Source organism: Bos indicus x Bos taurus, chromosome 15 (assembly GCF_003369695.1).
Source record: "Bos indicus x Bos taurus breed Angus x Brahman F1 hybrid chromosome 15, Bos_hybrid_MaternalHap_v2.0, whole genome shotgun sequence".
NCBI lineage: Eukaryota > Metazoa > Chordata > Mammalia > Artiodactyla > Bovidae > Bos > Bos indicus x Bos taurus.
Genome location: NC_040090.1, coordinates 35,800,950 through 35,826,608, shown reverse-complemented (window position 1 = coordinate 35,826,608; position 25,659 = coordinate 35,800,950). Strand labels below are relative to the sequence as shown.

Genomic DNA, 25,659 nt, shown 5'->3' with positions numbered 1-25,659 from the left:
TCTTTTAGGCATAAGATTTTAGGGCTCTGGCTGTCAGGGGAATAGCAGGTGAGAATATTTTTACAAGGAATAATGTAGATGACTCCAATTTCCTCCATGTCTTTCCATTTCTCTCTTCTTCACACTTTGAGGTAGGCTGCTAAGGCAGAAGTCTTCATGGGTGGGAGTTAACTGATTTTTTTTTTTTTTCAAGTGGCAGGTAAAGACTGATCACTGCTGTTGATGACATGAAAGCTGAGAGCAATGAAAGTCTTGACCTCCTATCTGTCTTCCTGACTGGTATTCCAGGGTTGGAGGCCCAACATGGCTGGCTGTCCCTCCCCTTCTTCACCATGTACATTGTAGCTATTGTGGGCAACAGCCTAATCATGGCAGCAGTGCAAGCAGATCCTGCCTTACATGAGCCCATGTACCTATTTCTCTCCATGTTGGCTGCCACTGAGGTGGGTGTCTCTGTGTCCACACTGCCTACTGTCATGGGCATTCTTTGGTTTGATGCCTTCCAGATTGACTTTGATGGCTGCCTTGCCCAGATGTTCTTCATCCACACCTTCTCCTGCATGGAGTCAGGGGTCCTGCTGGCTATGAGTTATGACCGCTTTGTAGCCATCTACAATCCACTGCGCTACACAGCCATCCTCACCCTGCCCCGTATTGTCTCTTTGGGTCTGGTCATTACACTGAAGAGTGTGACACTCATGGCTCCTCTTCCAGTCCTCTTGAGGTTACTGCCCTATTGCCACACTAACATCCTCTCCCACTCTTACTGCCTCCACTCAGATCTGATCCAGCTGCCTTGTGCTGACACTAAGCTCAATAGCATCCTGGGTTTGGCCATTGTCTTGGCCACTTTTGGACTGGACTCACTGCTGATTGTGGTCTCCTATATGCTGATTCTTTACACTGTGCTGGGCATTGCTTCTGGGGAGGGACGGTGGAAGGCCCTCAATACGTGTGTGTCACACATCTGTGCGGTACTTGTGTACTATGTGCCTATGATTGGTGTGTCTGTGATGCATCGTACTGCCAAGCATGCCTCACCTCTGGCCCACACACTCATGTCCAGCATCTACCTCTTTGTCCCTCCTGTGCTCAGTCCCATCATCTACAGTGTCAAGACCAAACCAATCCAACAGGGAATTGTCACCGTGCTTTCCTGCAAGAGAGAATTACTTTGAGTCATTCCAAGGGGGGAGGGACTTTGAATCAGTCCATAAACTCTGGTGGTGTTTCTTCTGTGGGCAAAGCTCCACACCAGGATTTCTGGGGAAGAATAGGAGTGAGAAATTCCAAACATTGCCTCGGGATTGAATCTGGATCATAGGAGTTACCTTGACCCCTTGCCATCTCACAAGTTATCAACAGAGGTGTGTCTGTATGTGCCCATGCATATGCCATGTCTGACAGTTATGATCAACTTGAGATCTTGAATGCCCTTTGCCTATTTTTCTCAAGGCTCACACCAAACAGTCTGACAAATAGGAAGTTACTTGTAGAGGCTTGAGACTTAATGATATTTGAATTGAAATATAACAAGTTCTTATTTTGATGGGTCAGACAGATATTAAAAATCTGCTCCCAATAAAAGACCATCCTAGTAACATGACTTTGAGCAAGACAAGTGTACTTTTTGGGTTGTCCCAGATAGTCGTGATTTACACTTATTTTTCTCAGCATCATTATTAATAGCAATCCCTTTTCCTCTCAAAAGTATCCTTGTTTAAATAGTAAATTTATGGTAAAACTACATATAAAACAACTTCCTTCGTGTTATATACGGAATCAGACTCTTCCCCCCAGCTTACTATCCAGTGGTGTCTACTCTCAGACTATTCAGTCTGTTTAGAATAGCGGCTACCAAAATTTTATATGCCAGGAGATTCTGAGGATGAAGAACAGCTGCGTAAATGGCCTCAACTTAGGTATCAAGTAAAATATGAACAACCTTACACACCAGGTTTCAGATCTGAAAAATCCCAACAGAAACACCAGGAGAATTCTGTTTTGATAGAGCTTTGGGTCCTGTTTTTCTGGTGTCTGGATATTTACATTCCCTTCTCCTCCTATCCTCACCATGCCCTGAAGCAGGTATGCTTGTATCTTTCCTTCTGCTCCACCTCTTCTCTTTAACTGTCAGCAGAGTTCTAGTTGGCACTTCTTGCTTCTGCCTGTGGTTGTCTATGGTTTCCTGGAAACCTTTGGTGAAATGAGAGAGTACATCTCCACACCTCCTAAATAATAGAGGTCTGTGTATGGTGGATTGATAGGCTTGTTCTGCTTGATCAGTAACTGGCCTCAGATCTCAGCCTCTCAGGCTTCAGGGCTTACAAATGCAAGGGAAATGTTTTTTTTTCACCGTATGCTATTCTTCCTGAGCTCGTTCACGTCATTAGGGTCACCTTTAAACAGTGAACTTTTTGAAATGCTTGGTCTGTTTAAAATAGTGGTTACCAAATTTTTACATTCTCTATGTAAAATAATTAATAGGGAAAAATTAGGTATCCTTTTAGGCATTTTCAGGTTAAAACCTAAAATTTTATCATAGATTTACATAGATGTTGAACGCACATTTTGGATATATTGTAAATATACTGAGGCTTCCCTCGTGACTCAGATGATAAACAATCTGCCTGCATCCCAGAGACTCAGGTTTGATCCCTGGATTGGGAAGATCCCCTGGAGAAGGGAATGGCAACCCACTCCAGGATTCTTGACTGAAGAATTCCATGAACAGAAGAGCCTGGCAGGCTGCTACAGTCTATGGGTTCACAAAGAGTTGGGCATAACTGAGAGACTAATGCTTCACTTTCATAAATATATCAAGTTAAAAATAAATTGTTATATCACAGTTTAAAATAACAAATGTAAACTAAATGCATATTTTGATAGCAGACATTATGAAGTTCAATATGCATGAACATATTCTTTAACATTCCATTCACATATTTTTATGTTAGTCCTTTTTCTCCTCAAACTCGAATTTTTATTTTACCTCCACCATAGAGTTTGTAATACATATAATATATTTTTCTCTTTGGAAAAATTTTAGTGGTTTCTCTTTCACAATACTTCCCAATATATATATATATATATTTAAATTTTATGTTTAAAATTTAGTCACACATAGAGTATTGTTCTAAAAATGTATTCTTTATTGAGTCATTTTTCTGATATTAATACATAATTGATCAAAACAACATGAGCATAATACAAATTTTTATATATTAATACTAAAATTTGATTTCAATCCATCTCTTAATGAGCTGCATGATTTTATTTTTCTTGGATCTGGAAAATATTTAGTATTTATTAATAGAATGAGACATAGTTCAATAACAATTCTGTTCCTATTTACTTTTTTCTTTTTCTGTAAATGTGAAAGCTATTAAGTTTGGTAACATAAATGAGAAAATGGCATTGGTACCATTTATCATTGCATAATATCATTTTTAATGCCTTTGGAATTAAATGATAAAAATCATATGATAATCTCATGAAAAATTATCTTAATGATATACTAAATGATATTCCCATTGGATCACTTTTTATTTTTGTTGATGACAGTAAAATTGATACCATTTGTCTTACACTAGAATATGCTACCCCATCATTGGTGTCATTCACTTCCTCAAAATCCATGTCAATATTTCCAGTAGTCCTTTTGATTGGTATCTCAGAAATGTTTACTATTTGGGATATACAATGGAAATATTAAATAGCTTTAAGAACTATGTCTATTCATATTTTTTCCTTTTTGAAAATTAAAAATTATTATTACTATTTAATTTTTGTAAAGTGAGAAAATAAGATTGTAGAAAGGAAAAAAAAATAGTGTAACAGAGGCATAGTCAAACCTCCTACATTCTCAGACAAAGCAATTTCAGTGAAGAAACTATATGGATGTTTAACATCTAAAAATTTATACTTATAAAAATATTTGTGTTCAGGCACTCCCAAAAATATCTTCTAATTTCTCTAGAGGAACAGGTAATCAATTTGAAGGCCACTAGGTTAGATATGCACATGAATTTGGGTGAACTCCGGGAGTTGATGATGGACAGGGAGGCGTGGCGTGCTGATTCATGGGGTCGCAAAGAGTCGGACACGACTGAGCAACTGAACTGAACTGAACTGAACTGAGGTTAGATATCCACCAATGACAGTGTCTATAAATTGTCTAAGAAGGTGAAATTAAGGTGAATTTCTTAGACAGATATTGATCAAATTTCACAGTCAAATATCAGGGGAAATTACTGCTTCTGGAGAGGTACCCAAAGACTTGGGATTGTAAATAATATGTATATCTTTCATTAATAAGTGACTAATCATTTTCTTCATTTATCAAAATATATTTTTGAGTACCTACTATGTATAAAGGGTAGATATGTAATAATATTTTATTTTTGGATGCAGCATAGAAAATAAAATCTAAAAATTTAGCAAAGAAGTTGCAATAATTATTGGGGCAAGCCAGATATTCCCTTATAGGTTTTAGATGTCATCAGCAGATGAATCTACCAGTAAGCTGCAAGTCTAAAGGATGAATGTGCTTCAAAACACTTTAGATATGTAATCAAATCTCATTTTTAGTCACATTACTTTCATAGTCACTTCTTTTGTCATAGAAACTATCACTTCAGAGGGCATGATTGACTAGCAGCAACACTCAGAATGATGTTCAGATTATTCTTTTTAATTAATGTATTTTAATTGGAGGATAATTACTTCACAATATTGTGATGGTTTTTGCCATCACATGATTTACATCAGTGCAAATCAGCCGTAGGCATACATGTGTTCCCTCCATCTTGAACACCGCCTCCCCAATTACTTCCCCAACCCATCCCTCCAGGTAGTCACAGAGCACCGGCTTTGGGTGCCCTACATCATTCATCGAACTCGCACTGGTTAGCTATTTACTTATGGTAATGTATATGTTTCAGTGCTATTCTAGCAAATCATCCCACCTTCTCCTTCTCCCACTGAGTCCAAAACTCTGTTCTTTATGTCTGTTGTCTCCTTTGCTGCCCTGCACATAGGATCGTCGGTACCATCTTTCTAGATTTCATATATATGCAGATATTATTTCATTATTTATTATTGATTTTTTTCACAGTTGTTCAGGAATCCAAATCTTAGAAAAATCCAAAGTGATAGTTGTACAATTTATTTAAAGCATTATTTTATAACATTATCTAGTATATCTTGTTGTGTCTGACTCTCACAATGGGTTGTAACTTTAAATAACAACCTCCAAATGGCAAAAACAGAGATGCTTTGCAGTCTTGGTTACTGAGCTCTTGAAAAATGGCTAATTTGAATTGATATTTGTTGTAATGACATGTGGCCAGACTTTGGAGACTTAACATTAAAAAAAACAAAGAGTGTAAACTATCTTATTTTTAAACATAGGTTACGTGTTTAAATGATTACATTTTAGATATATTGGGTTAAACAATATATAAAAGAAGAGAATATTAGAAAGGGAAAATACATGCTTAAATTGTTTTAAATATAGAGGAATACCTGTCTCCATAATAAAGCTGATCATGTTTCACAACAATTGTAGGTGAAAGAAATAAATATTAGAAAAATATGTATAATGTATTATATACATATAAATGTATATAAAGTTATCTAAACATAAGATATTTTCTCTACCATTCATGTTGGAAATTTCATGAACCTGAACCTATGCGATCCATTAAACAAAGAAATGCTGCTTGCTAATTGAAATGTATTGCTCAAATAAAACCTTTTAATTTTGACCTTTCAGCAGCAATGGTTAAAGTAATTTTAGAACATTCATTTCAAGATATATGATAGCATCTTAAAAGTGGCTGACCTATTTCCCCAATAACATTTCTCACATAACAATATGTGGAAGTTACAAATACTGATACACACAAATAGCTAATTTCTAAGAAAGAATGTGTACAGTACTGTAGCATAATGAATGTGGTGCCTGCAATAACTTTGTTGTTTTTTAGTTGCTAAATCGTGTTGGACAGACTCTTTTGTGATCCCATGGACTGTAGCCCTCCAGGTTCCTCTGTCCATGGGATTTCTCAGTCAAGATACTGAAGTAGGTTGCCGTTTCCTTCTCTAGGGGAATCTTCTCAAACCAGGGGTAGAACCCACATCTCCTGCATTGGCAGGAGGACTCTTTACTACTGAGCTACCAGGGAAGCCCCTGCAATAACTTAGCCAGTTTTTAATACACATGATGATGCTACCTTTTTCTGCCAATTTACAGGTTAAAAGTTGTTACTGGAACTTTTAGTTTTGCAAATATTACCTGGTATTTAATACACAATGTAGATACTATACTCACTTAAAATATTTAGTTATGACCAACCTAGATAGCATATTCAAAAGCAGAGACATTACTTTGCCAACAAAGGTCCGGCTAGTCAAGGCTATGGTTTTTCCTGTGGTCATGTATGGATATGAGAGTTGGACTGTGAAGAAGGCTGAGCGCCGAAGAATTGATGCTTTTGAACTGTGGTGTTGTAGAAAACTCTTGAGAGTCCCTTGGACTGCAAGGAGATCCAACCAGTCCATTCTGAAGATTAGCCCTGGGATTTCTTTGGAAGGAATGATGCTAAAGCTGAAACTCCAGTACTTTGGCCACCTGATGCGAAGAGTTGACTCATTGGAAAAGACTCTGATGCTGGGAGGAATTGGGGGCAGGAGAAGGGGACAACAGAGGATGAGATGGCTGGATGGCATCACTGACTCGATGGACGTGAGTCTGAGTGAACTCTGGGAGTTGGTGATGGATAGGGAGGCCTGGCGTGCTGCGATTCATGGGGTCGCAAAGAGTCGGACACGACTGAGCGACTGGTCTGATCTGATATATTTACTGAAAATAGCCAAGCCATGACAAAAACCTAGCTTCTAAGATGAGAGGCAAAATAAATCCAAATAGATAATAAGTTATAAAAATCCATAGTCATAATAACACAATGACAGAATATGCTCATATTGACGTAAACATTATGTAAAATGTTTTAATATTTTATAAATAAATTCAGAAGGGTTGTACAAGTATTCAAATTTGCTTAGTATTGCTTGTAAGACAAGTTAGAGTAGTTTGGCATTTTTACAAAAAAGTTTAAATCTCTTATTTTTCTGATATTATTTCAGCATGGAAAATAGTGCTAGAATAACTTTAATTTATACAAGTTTTCAGTTAATTTTCTCACTGGAAATCTAACAAATTTAGCTTCAATATTTCCTGTACAGATTTTGCCAGATAAATTAAAATTATTTCCAAAAATATTGAATTTTATGTGATATATGCAATTATTGCTACTAGCTTGTCGTTTCTTCTTGGTCCTCCCAGTTAAGAAAGCAGGAAAATATATGTCTGTATACTGACCTGTTTATGTACAAATATCTATAAATATGTTTTACTTAATCATCTGTATCTACATTAAGCGAAACATAACTTCATACTGATATCCCCAACTCCAGTCCATGGATCATTCATGTTGCTCCCCTTGCTTTTCCATAACATCCCAGCCAAGTAGGGAGGAACTTGGTTCCCAGGTGGCACTACTGGTAAAGAATCCAACGGCAGGAGACATAAAATATGTGGGTTTGACCCCTGGGTGCAGCATTTATTATATTTCATTTTGCCTTTAGTACAGATCCCACACAATTCCAAAGGTCAGCACCATTTCCCTCCATCTTTTCCAGTGCAGTTGCTTCATGTATTCATAATAGAACTATCATATTGTGTCTTCCATCCTGAGTAATTTTTAAAAATTATATATAATAAATATATATAAATTATATATATTAATGACCACTCTGTGCTGCTGTAAATTTCTTTGAGTTTTAGCAAATGCCTAATGTCATCTGTGTACCATCACAGTATTACAGAATGATTCTACAGTCTACAAAACCCTCTGTGCGTCATGAATTTAATACTCCACTCCCTTAAATTCTTAGTTACCACCAGTAAGCTTACTCTCTATGAAGTTTTGCCGTTTTCAGAGTTTTGTCTGTATGAAATCATAATTTTTTTTAAAGACCTGTTAGACTACCTTCCTTCATTTAGCAATGAACATTTAGGATTCATCCATGTCTTTATGTATCTTGATAATTCTCAGCAGCTGCTGTAAAGACGTTATGCAGAGGCTTGGCTGATGCTTTCTGTCAAACATGCTTTGTCTTTAATTGCTTAGCCTGTATTTTGCAATCATTGGTCTTTGACCCCTGGAGAAGGAAATGGCAACCCAATCCAGTATTCTTGTCTGGGGAATCCCATGAAGAGAGAAGCCTGGCAGGCCACAGCCTATGGGGTCACAAGAGTAGGACACTACTTAGTGACTAAACCACCACCACTGGTCATTGAACAGCTTATTTTGCCCCCAAATTCCCCTTCATGTTTCTAAGCTCTAGTCCCTTTATAACCTAAATATTATTATTTTTTCTCCAATAACTGACCTTTATTTCACAGTTTCAGAAATATAGTCTATAGGTCTTTGATTGTATTAGTTTGCTAGGACGGCCACAAAAAGGGTGGCTTAAACAATAGAAATTTTCTTTCTTCAAATTATGGAGGCCTCTAACAACTTCTCACATTTCTGCTTTCTTTGGGGGCCTCTCCCCTGGCTTGCAGGTGGTTGTCTTCTCCCTGTGTCGTCATTCTGGTCTTCTTTCTGCGCTTGTGTCCTAATAGTCTCTTCATACAGGGACACGAGTCACCCAGGATTCGAGTTCACCCTAAGGACCTCATTTTAACTCAGTTATGTCTATAAAAACCCTACCTCCAAATGTAGTCACATGCTAAGATACTGGGTTAGAATTTCAAAATAGGAATGTGTGGGGAATTTAGCCCAAGTCACTAGTAGATCTAATTGTCCTGAAGCTAATTTTGTTCTGTCACCTCTCCCTTCAGAAACCCCTTTTTGTCCAGGGATGTGTTTAGATGGCAATTGGGAGCATCTGTGTATGTAGATGATTACCACTTGGCCACCCTAATTCCTGTTCCCACAATGGCTGCAAACATAAATGTCCCCACAGATGTTCTTATCCATAATCTGGAGTGGAGTGGAGTGGAGAAGGAGAAAATAATTCACATAAACTGAGCACCTATGAAGCCTATTAGTAATTCAAGACTGTATCTTTTACATGGACTTCCCAGGTGGTGCTAGTAGTAAAGAACCCACCTGCTAATGCAAGAGACATAAGAGATGTGGATCAGGAAGACCCCCTGGAGGAGGGCACGGGAACCCATTCCAGTATTGTTGCTTGGAGAATCACATAAACAGAGGAGTCTGGCTGGACCACCAAAGAAATCCCATGACTACCCTTCAAACTGATATTTCTGAGAGAGGCTACCTGGTTTCCATAAAATAATTTTTTATGATCATTAAAGCCACATCTATTTTGTTTGTTTGTTTTGGCTGTACACAGTCTTCGCTGCATCACATAGGCTTCTCTAGTTGTGGCAAGGGCTTAGTTGCCCTGCAGCTGGTGGTATCTTTGTTCCCTGACCAGGGATTGAATCTGTGTCCCCTGAATTAGAAGGCAGATTCTTTACCAGGGACCACCAGGGAAGTCCAAAAGCCACATCCTGTCTATCATAACATTTTCTAGTCCAAAGTCCAGAATGCCAAAGGGAAATGGCCTCTAAGAATTTAAACCACATTAAGAATATTAAGGTTAAAAAAAAAAAAGCCTATCATAGTGAGAAAAATGAATTTATATTCCCACAAATGTTACCTGCAGACATACTTGAAGTTTTGGTCCTAAATACTAAGACCCTCTAACAATGCAGGAGCATTAGTCCAGTGGTGGGGGCTCGAAGTATACTCACCTTCGTCTTTAGGCTCTTTGCTCATTGTGTGTGCTTAAATCATGCTGAGTATAGATTAGATAATCTCAGTTGAATAGCTGAGAAATATCTTGATCAATATCCATATAGCCTGGATCAATATCCAAATAACTTGATCAGTATCTGTCTTCCCTCAAATATTTACTATTCTTTTGCAAGAGAAACTCAGAGCACACCTATCCATTATATGAAACGGAAAAGTGGAGTTTACCTGGAGTAAGTGGAGCTGCCTAGGAGAATGTGTGGTGGAGGCAACAACAAAGGTTTTCATTCACATTTACTTAACCAGGCCCACTGGAGAGAAAAATATTCGGAAAAAATTTAAACAGACCTTTACTCAGTCAATGATGCTTATTTCATTGGCAGATAAATGTGCTAGAATCAGATCAAATTGGAACCACAACTCTTTTGGATAGAATGTTTGCTGCTAGTTTCTCCCAGAACAAAAATCTAATTAAATCCAAGATCATGTCATACTCCCTTAAAAATATGATGGAATTTTTTTTACACTCTCCATTTAAAAAATTTGACTATACTCTCCCTGTAGACCTATCGACTGCAATTTCTGTGTAATTAAGTGCATTCAGTACTTCACCTTAAATGCCTGCTTCTTTGAGAAATGAGGTGAAAAATTCCCTGGCGGATCTGCTTAGTCTTTACACTGTAAATGATGGGGTTCATCACTGGAGGTGCCAACAGGTAAATATTGGCCATGATAACATGAACTAGAGGTGGGGCATGCTTGGCAAATCGATGAGTTATAGACACCCCAACCATGGGCACATAGAGGACCAGAACAGCCAGCATGTGGGACAGACAGTTATTGAAGGCCTGCAGTCGCTCAGCCCATGAGGCTGTGTGCAAGATACTTTTCAGGATGAGGATGTAGGAGAGCACAATGAGCAGAGGGTCTATCCCAATAATGAGCAAAACCACAGCAAAAGCATACCAGTTGTTGATTCGGATGTCAGCACAGACCAGGCGAATCATGTCCTGGTGGAGGCAGTAGGAGTGAGAGAGAAGGTGGGAGCGGCAGAAGGGCAGGCGCTTGAGTAGGAAAAGGGAGGGAAGAACGGCCAGAACACAGCGGCAAAGGATGGCTAACCCCATCCTGCCAACAACACTGTTGGTGAGGATGGTGGCGTAATGGAGGGGGCGGCAGATGGCCACATAGCGGTCAAAGGACATGGCCAACAGGACTGAAGATTCCATAAAAGAGAACGCATGGAGGAAGAAGAACTGGGCAAAACAGCCCTCAAAACTGATCTTCTGATTGTTAAACCAGAGGAGCTGCATGACTGTGGGCAGCGTGCTGAGGGTGAGACCCAGGTCAGTGAGGGCCAGCATGGAGAGGAACAGGTACATGGGCTGGACAAGGGATGGCTCTGTGCGGATGACAGTGAGAATGGTGGTGTTTCCTATGATGGAGATGGTGTAGAGGCAGCAGCAGGGGATGGAGATCCAGATGTGGTAGGCTTCAAACCCAGGGATGCCCGTGAGGATGAAGTAGAAAGGGTCTTGGGTGGTGTTCATCACCTCGGACATGATAGTCGAATGTAGTTTCATGTTGAAGCTCTTCACTCAGAGAGAACCAGAAAGGTTAAAAATAATCTTTATCTTTACCTTGTTTGATCTAAACTCTATCTGAATAAAGATACAGAGCTGTTGAGTATTACTAAGGAAGCTTAGGAAGACAGTGGTTGCTCTTCCTGGCCTGTCTCTGCAGAGACTGTCTCCATACAACTCATATTCTTCTGATAAGTCTATACACATTAACTCATGAACACATCTTTAATTTTTTTCCTGCCTGTAGTTTTCAATTCCCATTTTCTTCTTAGTGCCCTGGAATCTTCCTTTTATTCAAACCACATCACTAATATTATTCTCACAAAGACTTAAAATGAACTCTTAACTGGATAAGACCTAGCCCTCAGCTTTTTTACCCATAATCTCCTTTTGAAATTTTCTTTGAGTGTTATCAGACTTCTCACCTGTTTCACTTATTCTAAAGTCACCATCGACTTTTTATGTATTTCTTATTCATTTCATCATGCAGTAAGGTCATTCTTCATCTTGATCAGGTCTTATTTCTAATCTGTCTTCTTAGTCTCATTAGTTGATATCATCTGACACCACAGACTCCATGTGTGTAATATTAGAAGAGAACTGGAAGCAAAGGTTGGGATACAGAGGAAAAGAGTGAAAGTACAGCTCAGGTGAGGATAATCATATTTACTGGCTGTCTCTATATTTCAGCACTGCTCTAAGTGGATTCCCTGTGTTAGTTTAGATCATCCTCTAATGATAGTTATCACCCCTCCTTCCTTTCCCTCAACATTACCAGAGAAATATTATTTGTGGTTTCTCCTACTTGGGTGGTTCCCTCTTCAAAGCCTTTGGCTTCTGTTTTCTCCGATTGTCTCACAGAGTAGATGTTATAAGCTACATGCAAATCTCTAGGTTAGCAGTGGAGAGGTGTGGCAAGTCCCTTCAGGATTGCATGCAGAGACTTAGTGAGACCTGGAGTCCCACTGGGCAGGCAGAAAAAGTTGGCTCTGCCTGTAAGACTTTTGTTGCCTCTGGTGTCCTTGTGGAGCAACAACCCAGGAAACCACATCAATACTCTGTTTTTACAACTTGTTGAATGTGATTTGAAACTCCATGTTTATGCTTAAAGAAAACTGCTTAGGATGTCAAAAACTTAAGCTTAAAAAGCTTTGGTCTCTAAGCAATCTGAAGCTGGGGCAGCATTAGAAGAGCCAGGTGAGAGGTAGGTAAAAGGAATATCTCACACCAATTATCAGGAGCATTCACCTTGCAGTGATTCTCTGGACATACTAAGAAAAAATATTTTAATTTATTTATAAGATAAGTAAATGGTGAGAACTTTATCAAACCTGAACTAGAGGGCTTCCTTAGTAGCTCAGTGGTAAAGAATCCACCTGCCAATATAGGAGATACAGGTTCAATCGCCGATCTGGGAAGATCTCACATGCCTTGGAGCAGCTAAACTTATGTGCCACAACTATTGAACCTGTGCTCATCAGCCCACCTGCCACAGCTAATGAAGCCCATGTGCCCTAGAGTCTGTGCTCTGCAACAAGAGAAGCCAATGTAGAGAAAGAAACCTTCACACCACAACTACAGAGTAGCCCCCGCTTGCCACAACTAGAGAAAAGACCCAGCATAGCTAAAAATAAAATAAATAAATTTTTAATAAAAAAAAAACTAAATGAGAAAGGAAAATTGTTAAATTATTATTTACTTATTTGAAGACTCACTTCACAATTTATACAAACCCAAATTCTAAATCAATAAAGATGTAAATCGTTAACAAAAGTTAGAGAAAAAAAATATGAATATTGATTACAGTTCTCACTGGGGAGACTCTTTAAACAGCAATAGACAAAAATCCCAAGAAAAAGATGGCTGAATGTTAGTACAAAAGTTAAATAATTCTCTATGACAGAAAAATGATGAAATTTAAAATAAACTTCCAAAAATATTTATGAAAATATGACAGAAAAGGATTCTATATCTTAAATGTATCAATATACATACACATAGGTAAAAGTTGAAAATATCACAGAATAAGATTAGTGAAGGGAAGAAAAATAACAATTTATTAAGAAAAATCTGCACTCTAACGTTCACACAGATCCTCTCTCATCACTGCCCTCATTTCTTATCCCACATTGATATTATTTACAGACTTATTGAGAGTGCTTCTTGATCTTAACTTCCTGTTTCTTCATCAAATGTATTCCTACAAACCTAAGGCAGTTTACAGGGTATTTCTATTTAATATTCATTCAATCTTGTCATGGAGATATTTTATACAATTCACAAATGAAAAAGCTATGCTTCCACAAAGTTAAACAATGTTCTCTGCTCACTTATTAACAAGTCATGATGTTAATTCAAAGGAATCCAACAGAATAGGAACACAGTTGGAGCCAGCTTAGAAAACAAGTCCCGTGGCGGATGCATGTTGATGTATGGCAAAACCAATACAATATTCTAAAGTAAAAAAAAATAATAATAATTAAAAAAAAATAAATAAATAAAAAATTCTCAGTGTTTCTATACATTCATACTATTAAGCTCTTTTTAGGGATTCCCTGGTGTCTCAGACAGTAAAGGATCTGCCTGCAGTGCAGGAGACCCAAGTTTGATCCCTGGATCAGGAAGATCCCCTGGAGAAGAAAACGGCAACTCACTCCAGTATTCTTGCCTGGAAAGACCCATGGAAGGAGGAGGTTGGAGGGCTACAGTTCATATGATCATAAAGAGTTGGAAATGACTGAGCGACTTCACTTTCACTTTTCAAGCTCTTTTTATGCTTGTCTCCAGAGATGGTTGTCATAACTTCTCCATGTGACTGCCATCTTCTTTCAGCAGAAATTCCATGTGTCTGTATCCATTTCTATCATTGAATTTAAGTGAACTCTGCATTAAAAATTTGTTCAACGCTTTCTCAAATCCTCAGGTTGCTTTCATTTTGGCTTTTGATATTTGGTACTTTTTCCCAGTAACATTGATATGCAGAATGATCTCTCTTTCTTCATTGACATCCTAGTTGATGAAGATTCTCTTTCATTATTTCCAATTGAGTTGATATGTGTGCCTCCATGTAATTAAAAGCTGACATTTGCCTTAGCAATTATTTATGAAGGCATGAATACTTTACAGCTTTCATAAAAATTTGTATATAGTAGTTAGCCTCTTGAGAAACCTGTATGCAGGTCAGGAAGCAACAGTTAGAACTGGACATGGAACAACAAACTAGTTCAAAATAAGAAAAGGAATACATCAAGGCTGTATATTGTCACCCTGCTTATTTAACTTACATGCAGAGTAAATCATGAGAAACGCTGGGCTGGAGGAAGCACAAGCTGGAATCAAGATTGCAGAGAGAAATAACAATAATCTCAGATATGCAGATGACACCACCCTATGGTGGAAGTAAAGAGGAACTAAAGAGCCTCTTGATGAAGGTGAAAGAGGAGAGAGAAAAAGTTGGCTTAAAACTCAACATTCAGAAAACTAAGATCATGGCATCAGGTCACATCACTTCATGGCAAATAGACAGGGAAACAATGGAAACAGTGAAAGACTTTATTTTCTTGGGCTCCAAAATCACTGCAGATGGTGACTGCAGCCAGGAAATTAAAAGACACTTGCTCCTGGGAAGGAAAGTTATGACCAACCTAGACAGCATAGTAAAAAGCAGAGACATTATTTTGCCAACAAAGGTCCATCTAGTCAAGGCTATGGTTTTTCCTGTGGTCATATATAGATGTGAGAGTTGGACTATAAAGAAAGCTGAGTGCCGAAGAATTGATGCTTTTGAACTGTGGTGTTGGAGAAGACTCTTGAGAGTCCCTTGGACTGCAAGGAGATCCAACCAGTCCATCCTAAAGGAGATCAGTCCTGGGTGTTCATTGGAAGGACTGATGTTGAAGCTGCAACTCCAATACTTTGGCCACCTGATGCGAAGAGCTGACTCATTTGAAAAGACCCTGATACTGGGAAAGATTGAGGGCAGGAGGAGAAGGGGACAACAGAGAGTGAGATGGTTGGATTGCATCACTGACTCAGTGGACATGGTTATGGGTGAACTCCAGGAGTTGGTGATAGACAGGGAGGCCTAGTGTGCTGCGGTTCAGTTCAGTTCAGTTCAGTCTCTCAGTCGTGTCTGACTCTTTGCAACCGCATGGACTGCAGCATGCCAGACCTCCCTGTCCATCACCAACCCCGGAGTTTACTCAAACTCATGTCCATTGAGTTGGTTCATGGGGTTGCAGAGTCAGATGTGACTGAACTTAACTGAATCAGCATTTAGAGTTTATAAAGCAAAATATTGTATTATACTATGTGCTTAAAAACATCACTGTAAAGAAAGCAAAAAGGAAGTATATATTGAATTATGGTTTTAAATATTTTTCCTCAAATTCATATGGTTAGTGAAGGGCAAAAGGTGCTTTAAAAACTTATGTCTTTAAATTTCCATTAAAAGAAATTTTGATTTCTCTTTATTTACATCAGAAGTTTCTTATACAATGCTATTCTTTCCCCTATAAATGCTACTTACAGTTTTGATGGTACTTGGCCCTGCTCTTGACTCCATCTTCATAATAAAATTGTTCCCATATACCTCAAATCCAGTCCTTAATGCATTTTCCTCTGGAAGAGTAGATGGAAGATTCCCTGGCGGATCTGCTTAGTCTTTACACTGTAAATGATGGGGTTCATCACTGGAGGTGCCAACAGGTAAATATTGGCCATGATAACATGAACTAGAGGAGGGGCATGCTTGGCAAATCGATGGGTTATAGACACCCCAACCATGGGCACATAGAGGACCAGAACAGCCAGCATGTGGGACAGACAGTTATTGAGGGCCCACAGTCGCTCAGCCCGTGAGGCTGTGCCCAAGATACTTTTCAGGATGAGGGTGTAGGAGAGCACAATGAGCAGAGGGTCCATCCCAATAATGAGCAAAACCACAGCAAAAGCACACAGGTTGTTGATTCGGATGTCAGCACAGACCAGGCGAATCATGTCCTGGTGGAGGCAGTAGGAGTGAGAGAGAAGGTGGGAGCGGCAGAAGGGCAGGCGCTTGAGTAGGAAAAGGGAGGGAAGAACGGCCAGAACACAGCGGCAAAGGATGGCTAACTCCCATCCTGCCAACGACACTGTTGGTGAGGATGGTGGCATAATGGAGGGGGCGGCAGATGGCCACATAGCGGTCAAAGGACATGGCCAACAGGACTGAAGATTCCATAAAAGAGAACGCATGGAGGAAGAAGAACTGGGCAAAACGGCCCTCAAAACTGATCTTCTGATTGTTAAACCAGAGGAGCTGCATGACTGTGGGCAGTGTGTTGAGGGTGAGACCCAGGTCAGTGAGGGCCAGCATGGAGAGGAACAGGTACATGGGCTGGACGAGGGATGGCTCTATGCGGATGACAGTGAGAATGGTGGTGTTTCCCATGATGGAGATGGTGTAGAGGCAGCAGCAGGGGATGGAGATCCAGATGTGGTAGGCCTCAAACCCAGGGATGCCCGTGAGGATGAAGTAGAAGGGGTCTTGGGTGGTGTTAGCCATGCTTGATGAAGGCAAAACCAGCATCTGTGTGTTCCACATAAGAATTCCATCAGTGTGTTACTGCCATAGCGACATCTTCTATTCAATCCAGGCCCCAAATATGTTCTAACACCATGGAGCAATGTACCAGTCAGAGCACTAACAACAAAACTGTGGTTCTTACTGCCCTACATTCTTATTTACAGGGACCTTTTGGGGACTTTCCCGGTGGTTCAGTGGCTACAACTTCATGATCCCAATGTGGGAGACTGGGCTTGATCCCTGGCCAGGCAAGTAGATCCTGCTTGCTGCAACTAAGTGTTTGCATATTGCAACTAAAGACCCGCATGCTATAAAGAAGATCCGATATGCTGCAACTAAGACCTAGTGCAGCCAAATAAACAAACATTTTTTAACAAATAAATTTTAAAAATAAAATCGCCTATTTTTTTCAACTTTCATGCCTGACCCTACACACTAAAATTTAACATTATTCTTCCTCTAAATCTTGTTACACACCTCCCACCTGCTCATGTATAAATATATACGTACATACAGAACTTACATGGGATTCCCAAGTAGAGTTAGCAGTAAAGAACCTGCCTGCCAATGCCAGAAACATAAGAAATGCAGATTGAATCCCTGGATCAGGAAGATTCCCTGGAGGAGGGAACGGCAACCCACTCCAGTATTCTTGCCTAGAGAATCCCATGGACAGAGGAGCCTGGTGGGCTAAGGTCCACAGGGTCACAAAGAGGCAGGCACGACTGTAGTGACTTAGCATGCCCACACATAAACTTGTACATATGCATTTTCTAAGTGAAACTTCTCTCATCCACATTTCAAATAACTTTTCTAGTAACCAAATCCAGAGACTTATTTCAGTTAATCTTGTATTTGACACACAGAAAAATAAGCTTATGCTAACTACTTCCTTCTTTTCAGTTAAATGGAGCTATTATCAAGAAAATAAATTATGGCCACATCCCAGTATTTTGTTTGAGCAACTGTATGGTTGCAAGAGTCAGATATGACTTAGCGACTAAACTACCACCATATGGATTATAGTCCCAATTACTTTTATTTAGCACATTAGAAGAAGAGACGGGGGAAAGATTACTGGCTTCGTTTGTGCATGCTGAGTTTGATGTTCATAGGAGCTATCTAAGAGAAATGACAACTAGGCAGGTGAATATAAGGCCTAAGAAACAGAAAAGTTCTGTTGAGAATTTTCAGAGTCTTTAGCATATTGGTAGTAGCCAAGAACCTGGAAGTTGATGTGATCATCTTGGCAAGAGATAGGGAGAAAAAATGAAGAAGGTTGAGGGGAGATCTAGATAAAAATGCAAGATTTAGCAATAGGGTAGATGTAAAAGATAAACTAAAGGAATCTGTGAAAGACTGCCAGTAGAAGTAAGTAAAATACAAGGGAAATGGTAGTCACAGAGGCCAAGCAGGTAAAGAATGTGGTCCATAGTCTAGTGCTTTGTAGATATTCAATAAAATACCTACTAGAAAGTGTCTATATAATTTAGGGGTGTAAATGCTAGTAGTAATCTTTTGGAAAGACATTTCTGTAGAGCAATGGGACAAGAAGCTAACTAAAGTGGTTTGAGAAGTGAATTAATATGACGGATTGGAGACAGTTTCCATATGTCATGTATTCTAAAGGGGAAGCTATATTGTCCCTAGAAGATTAATAGAGACTCTTACTCTTTAAATACAAGGGTGAATGTAACTTGAGGAAATGAATGACAACTGATGTTTGAAGTGCACTGAGAAAGAAAGCTGTGAACCTTCTCGTGAGGAGATACAAATAGCATTTAATGGGTTCCTAGTATTTGTGGAGTCTACTCAAACTTCCTGTAAAGTGCCCATAAATGCCAAAGTAAAAATCCTTAAAAAATCATTACACTTATGAATTTAGAAAATAATTCAAAATTAAATTAGGGGAAAAGGGAAAATAAAGATGAGTAAAATGAAGGAATTTTTCAATTAGAAAACCAAAAAGATAAACGTTCAAAAATTATGTATTGGAAAGGATCTATGTAATCTGAATCCCTCTAACAAATCTGATAAAGAAAAAGAAACACAGGCAAACATTTAGAAATGAAATACAATGAAAGAAGTAAAACTGTTGAAGAATTGTGGAGGTCTATGAGAGGTCACTGATAAAATTTTAAATAATAGGAATTATTTGTAGGACTTAAACTATAAACCAAAAGACAGGCGGTCTGGACAAAGGTTTTTTAAACTTAGCACTGAGTACTAATGGACTTGATTAATATAGCTGAGGTATTAGAAACACTTTCTAAAATATTCTAAGTAAAGAACATGCTAATCAGAGAGATGCCTGGTCTTTATGGAAGCATAAAGGAAAGAACATTGTAGGTACAAATGGTGATGGTACCTATTCAAATACTCATGTCCAGACTCACTTTTGTGCTTTCTTATTCCTTCAGTGTTTCTATGGCCTTTATTCTCTTCTCTGGCTGAGTGTGGTTTTAAGCTCCTGAAGACCCCAGGCTAGATTGTAAGAGGTGGATGAAGAAACCTCTGAAAGAATCTTATAGGAATATGAGGACCGTGCTCTGAGACTTCAGGCCCCAATGGCCAGAACCAGGAAAAATAACAGTAAATATAATAGCTAACTTTTACTGAGTGCTCAACATATACCAACCACTGAGCTAGCCAACCCATGGAAATGTGTAAATTTTGTGAGGTGATGTGAAAAAGACATAGCCTATGCTCTGGCAGATTTTTTTTTTTTCCTCAGCAATCAGTTCCCTTCTGCTTACTACAGTAAGAGAGGGACTATTATGTTGGACGAGAGCTGCCCTTCGGTGTTGTCATCTTGAATGTGATTAAACTCAATTTTGATACAGCTAGAAGATTTGGGGAAAGATATCTCAGATCTCTTGATAGATTCAGAAGTCAGAGAGGCAAAATAGATTTTTTTTTTCTCTTGGGGTCTTACAGATATTAACCTTAACATACATTGTATTTTACTTCTTCCCTAGGAAGAAATATCTAGAGGGAATTGACCTAGGATTTTATGTGTGAATTTATTTAGAGTATGCTTTTCTCCAGACAGTGGAAATCAGCAACTGTTTAGGTATTCACTGTGAAATCTGTTGTTTCCTACAACCAAAGGCAGTGTTTCCTGCAAATGTGGCTTATCTTTGTGATTCCTCCTGCATCTGGCTTACTTGACTTTTGAGAACTTTTTGGTTCCAGGAATGACCCCTCCCACAGGAGACACGGATTTGATCACTGGGTCAGGAAGATCCTCTGGGGAAGGGAATGGCTTCCCACTCCAGTATTCTTGCCTTTAGAATTTCATGGACAGAGGAGCCTGGCGGGCTACAGTCAGTGGGGTCACAAAGAGTCAGACATGACTGAGTGACAAACACTATTGAGTATTTAATTTTAGTTATTTGTAATTTTAGTATTCCCATTTTATTTTTAATAGCTTGCAATTAAATTGCTTAAATTCTACATCTTGAAATATAGTCCTAGGCTATATTAATCAAAATTATTTTAATGTCTGTGTATGCTAACCCCAATACCTGTATCATCTGTGGATATAATTTTTTTGTTTTATTTTTAATCTCTTAATTTATGTTCAAATTTTGTACTTTGCATTCCTGTTTAGGTTTTAATAAATGTCATGAAAAAATATGAGAATAATTTGAAGTGTCAATTAATAGTTATTAATAGTTATTTCCTGCTGAGAGTATTTAATTTTCCTTTTGGTTAGAGTGACCAGCCACTCCAATTTGTGGCTGAAGGATTTTCTAGGATATGGTACTATCTGAGATACAGTTAGGAAAGTTCTGAAAAACTAAATTGGTTGGTTACCCTAATAGTTACAGACAGAAGAGTAAAATTAGGTAGTGAGTTGACTTTATAAAGAAAACTAGGGATTTCCCTGGTGATCCAGTGGTTAAGATTTCACTTTCCAATGCAGGGGGTGTGGATTTGATCCCTGGTTGGGGAACAAAGATCCCACATGCCTTGCAGACAAAAAACCAAAACATAAAATAGTAGGAATATTGTAACAAATTCAAAAAAGACTTTAAAAATAAAATAAAGAGAAAAGAAAATGTTTTTTATTTATTTATATAAAATAAAATATTTGTTAGTCTAGCTTGTTTCTAAATTTCTCTATTTTCTGAGATAAAAATAAATGCCTGGGCATTTATTAGTCCCCTCATTCTTGGAGATAGTTGTATTTTTTTCCTCTTTGCAATATAGCTCTTTGAGAATGCTGTAAGTGCTTCTGATTTTAAGTTATTACTTCTGAATTGACAGATTCCTTAAGTGGGAGAACTGCACAAAAACAGCCTCACTCTTCTATGTCTCTCTTGTATTTGGAATCTTATCCTTTACATCTTCCTGGCACCGGATGCTCTCTGAAGTCATTTACAAAACATTTCTTTAACTTTTCTAATCATTCTTGACAAGAGGATTGGTCTGAAACAAATCAATATTCTCTTGATGAATGTAAAAATGCCTATATTTCATGCAGTTTTCAAAGTGTTCTGATTAGTAATTTAGTTTATGCCTACTTGAATATGATGACACAATTTTGTCCTATTGAGAGAATAAACAATCAAGGTGGTGTCAAAGGTCTAAATTTTAAGTTAAGATAGTAAACATAAAGGAAGAAAAATATAAAGACAATATTTTTTCATAGTCACATTGGATTCTGTTTATTATTCAATTTTATAGACACTCAAAGACTTCCCATATGGATATGGTAAAGAATCTGTCTGTCAATGAAGAAGATGCAGGTTCAGTCTCTGGGTAGGTGAGATCCCTTGGAGAGGAGAATGGCAATCCACTCCAGTATTCTTGCCTGAAAAATCCCAAAATCCCATGGACAGAAGAGCCTGGTGGGCTACACTCCATGGGATCTCAAAGTGTCAGATATGACTGAGCATACACAGCACAGATACAGAAACGTCTAAATTATTTTCACTGTGTGATTTTCTAGAATTTTGTCTGATCTTGAAGTTGTGTTTGAGTCTGGACCTTAGGAAGATAGATTCAGACTGGAAAGACTGGAGCTAGCTAGACAAGGCATGGTGTACAGAGTTCTTTCTGGGATAGAGCTAAATTAACCATGATCTGATAACTAATGATGAACTCTAGCTATAACAGAATATAACTGTCTTTGATGGCCTTGAATATAGAATTAATAATATTCTAGAAGCCTGAAGATTCATCGTGTAATCTGAAGAGAGAAAATGGAAGTGAGCACACAAGATCTTCATTTTACATCAAGCCACCTGACAACCTGGTCCCATCATCTCTTACTGAAACTTTTAGCTATAGAATATCTTTCTCCAGACACTCTAATGTCTTTCCTTTCTCGTCCCGGGGAATCACCATTCTCTCACTTCTCTGGTCATCTATGGGATGCCCCTTCCTGTGGGTTTACCTGCTTGGTTTCATTTGATATTTCTAAGTCATAATTCTCTTCAGAGTTCTACCATCCATCAGCAGGCTGTCAATCTAGGATATAGTTGCAGACAACTGAAGATCCCTAGGTCAGAGTATATGGAAAAAGAGTATCTAGAAACCTGGTAGTAGAGTTACAGAATTAACTTAAAAAAAAAAAAAAAAAAAAAAACTTTGGATTTTTTTGGCATCTCTACAACATACAACACAAACAAAGATTTTAAAAATTAAATTCATATTCAAAAACTTTATTTTATTCAAAAGTATTACAAGGTTTATTTAAAATCGGTTCTAAACACCATTTTGGGAAGCATAAACTTGAACCCTGTAGTGGCAGGAAAAAAATAGTTTCTAAGCTCCATGAGGAGCTTAGTTTCTTTTGTCCTCACATTGTACCTAGGGTCTAGATTTGTGGAATAAGTAAACAAACTTCTTTCTGACCCACTGAGTTTGTTCAATTAATGATATTTGACTGACTACTGGGAGGATTCAAAGAGCTTCAGTTCTTGCTTACTTGACAGTATAGTTTAAGCTTTTATGCTGGAGTTTGATCCAACAGGATTCCACTGCTAATTTTTGGATGTATAGGTTTCAGTAAGATACTTACTATATCTAAGCATCAGTTTTCACCTGAAAAATAATAATTGCATTGACTATAACTCATAGGACTTTTGTGGGAAGTAATTGAAATAATAAATATAAACTTCCTAGTGTACATTTTCATCTCAAAATTCTTAGTTACTTTCCATAAAATATAAATGTTACATGTTAACATTATTCCAAATATCTGCAAAGAAATATCAAATCAGATAGAGCATATTAATGTCCACAAAGAGGATTTTGCTTTTTTGAAAGATGCTGGGTTATGGGTGGGAGACCTTCAGACTTCTGCATAATGAGCAAGATTTGTAATCTTCAGACTCCTAACTTGGGAGTCTTAGTGAGAATGAGTGAATGCTACACTGGAGCCAGTACTGAAAGTCTATGGAGCGAACTACTTAGTATGTCCTTCTGCTATTGAGCTTGGGTACCAACAACTCAAGAAAATGTAAATCCTTGCACTTTCTCTTTTCCTAGAATAGTTGACTCAATAGATTTCCCAGGACATCTTCTGATTTCTGATTACATTTTTTCCTTATGTGGAGTTCTATGTCTTCATAAACAATCCTTCTGGCATTCTTGTTCCATCTATGCAAGGTATTGCACACAACATGTTTTAAAATGACATCAATTCTTTATACTGTTCTGTCATACATAATCCCTTTCCATTTGCATCCCAACTCCTGTCCACTGCCATATTATAAGATAACCTCCTCTTGTGCTCAGTCACTTCAGTTATATCCGGCTCTTTGCTACCCTGTGGACTGTAGCGAGCCAGGCTCCTCTGTCCATGGGATTCTCCAGGCAAGAATACTGGAGTGGGTTGTCATTTCCTCCTCCAGGGGATCTTCCCAACCCAAGGATCAAACCCACGTCTCCTGAGGCTCCTGAATTGCAGGAGGATTCTTTACTTCTGAGCCACCAGGGACGCCTAATCTCCTGCTAGATACCATATTTTAAGATAACATCATTTGTATAATATGCAAGCTGGGACCACCTGTGATTATAGAAAAAGTCTCTTTCTACTTTGTCCTTTGTCTAAACTCTGGCTTTCTTCTCTGATAATATCCAGGAAATGCCACGACGGATTTTCTTGGTCTTAATGCTGTAGACAATGGGATTGATAACAGGTGGTAAAAAGAGGTAAGCATTGGCCATCATAGCATGGAGCAAAGGGGACACATGATATCCAAGGCGGTGCACCATAGACAAGCCAATCATAGGCACATAGTAAGAGAATACTGCACAGACGTGTGAGCTACATGTGCTGAGTGCCTTCCTCCGCCCCTCCCCAGTGGCAATGCTTAGTACAGTGTGGAGTATGAATCCATAGGAGACCACAATAAGGAGTGAATCAAGCCCAAAGGTGGAAGTAACAATGAAAAGCCCATAGATATTGTTGATAGTAGTATCCCCACAAGGTAGATGGATAAGGTTGGGGTGAAGACAATAGGAATGGGAGAGGATATTATGGCCACAGAAGGTCGGGTGCCTTAGGAGAATGGTCAGTGGGGCCATGAGCACAATGCTTTTCAGCCCAATACCAGCTGCCATGCCAAAAATGCGGGGCATGGTTAGGATGGCTGTATAGCGCAGTGGATTGTAGATGGCCACAAATCGGTCAACAGACATGGAGAGCAACACAGCGGACTCCATAATGGAGAACGAATGGATGGAGAACATCTGGAGAAGGCATGCATTGAAACTAATCTCAGTGATACCAAAAAGGAAAACACCTAGCACTGTAGGCAGAGTGGATGCAGAGACACTGACTTCAGCCAGTGCCAGCATGGCAAGGAAAAGGTACATGGGCTGGTGTAGAGCGGTGTCTGTCCTGATGACATGAAGAATGGTGCCATTCCCAAGGAAGATGATAATGTACATCAAGCAGAAGGGGATGGATATCCAGATATGCTCTGCCTCCAGTCCTGGGATGCCAACCAGAATGAACATTGTAGGTAGGGACTCCAAAGTACTACTGGAGTTCCTCATGTTGAAATCTCATTCAGTAAGATCAGTGCTTCCTTGATAATTAAAAGCAAACTAGTGAGATGACATCATAGTGGAGACTGGCTCCTGGACACTAAGGAAAGGGAAGAACAAGACAAAGTCACAGATTAATGTGGTTAAATGTCTCATGGCTGAAAACTGACAGATGATCATCATCAGGAAATTCCCACTTACAAGGAGGTGATAGCATCCAATGGGAGGAAGTTCAAGGTTAGTAGAAAATTATCCCTATGAATGGTAGTGCCCTTGAATCTGCTAAGGGAGAAATGGCTGTCAAGTCTTGGTACGAAAATGCGTGAGCCTGGAAAGCTGCTGTGGAGAAGGCATGTATAGGCAATCTCAGCATACTGTCTGCTGTGCTTAGTCACTCAGTCCTATCTGATTCTTTCTGTCCATGAGGATTCTCCAGGCAAGAATACTGGAGTGGGTTGCTACACCCTCCTCTAGGGAATCTTCCCAACCCAGAGATTGGACCCAGGTTTCCTGCATTGCAGGTGGATTCTTTACCAGCTAAGCTACTAGGGAAGCCCAGCATAAGATATGGGATAATGTCAGTAATAGATGAATAGAGATATTTTTGATAAGTATCTAGATATAAGGCAAAAGGTCACTATATAAAAACAGTGAAAAATACCTGATAAAC

At 38.8% G+C, this 25,659-nt stretch overlaps 4 protein-coding genes across 4 annotated transcripts; 1 reads left to right on the top strand and 3 right to left on the bottom strand.

Annotated features, from left to right (window-relative positions):
- Positions 1-227: 227 nt before the first annotated feature.
- LOC113905177 (olfactory receptor 51I2-like) lies at positions 228-1,178 on the top strand. Its single transcript, XM_027562153.1, has one exon. It carries the CDS (start codon positions 228-230, stop codon positions 1,176-1,178), a length of 951 nt encoding a protein of 316 aa, XP_027417954.1.
- A 9,263-nt stretch (positions 1,179-10,441) lies between these two features.
- On the bottom strand, positions 10,442-11,404 carry LOC113904873 (olfactory receptor 51Q1-like). Its single transcript, XM_027561960.1, has one exon. It carries the CDS (start codon positions 11,393-11,395, stop codon positions 10,442-10,444), a length of 954 nt encoding a protein of 317 aa, XP_027417761.1. The 5' UTR covers positions 11,396-11,404.
- A 4,617-nt stretch (positions 11,405-16,021) lies between these two features.
- Positions 16,022-16,985, bottom strand: LOC113904982 (olfactory receptor 51Q1-like). The gene is given in 2 exon segments (XM_027562029.1): positions 16,022-16,528; positions 16,530-16,985. Coding segments are annotated over 2 exon segments (963 nt in total).
- A 7,059-nt stretch (positions 16,986-24,044) lies between these two features.
- LOC113904980 (olfactory receptor 51J1-like) lies at positions 24,045-24,998 on the bottom strand. The gene has a single exon (XM_027562028.1). The coding sequence runs from the start codon at positions 24,996-24,998 to the stop codon at positions 24,045-24,047; it is 954 nt and encodes a 317-aa protein (XP_027417829.1).
- Between the last annotated feature and the right edge of the window lie 661 nt (positions 24,999-25,659).

Bases quoted from the DNA above. Each gene is read 5' to 3' on its own strand.
- LOC113904980 (XM_027562028.1), bottom strand. From the start codon at position 24,998: ATGAGGAACTCCAGTAGTACTTTGGAGTCCCTACCTACAATGTTCATT.
- LOC113905177 (XM_027562153.1), top strand. From the start codon at position 228: ATGAAAGCTGAGAGCAATGAAAGTCTTGACCTCCTATCTGTCTTCCTG.
- LOC113904873 (XM_027561960.1), bottom strand. From the start codon at position 11,395: ATGTCCGAGGTGATGAACACCACCCAAGACCCTTTCTACTTCATCCTC.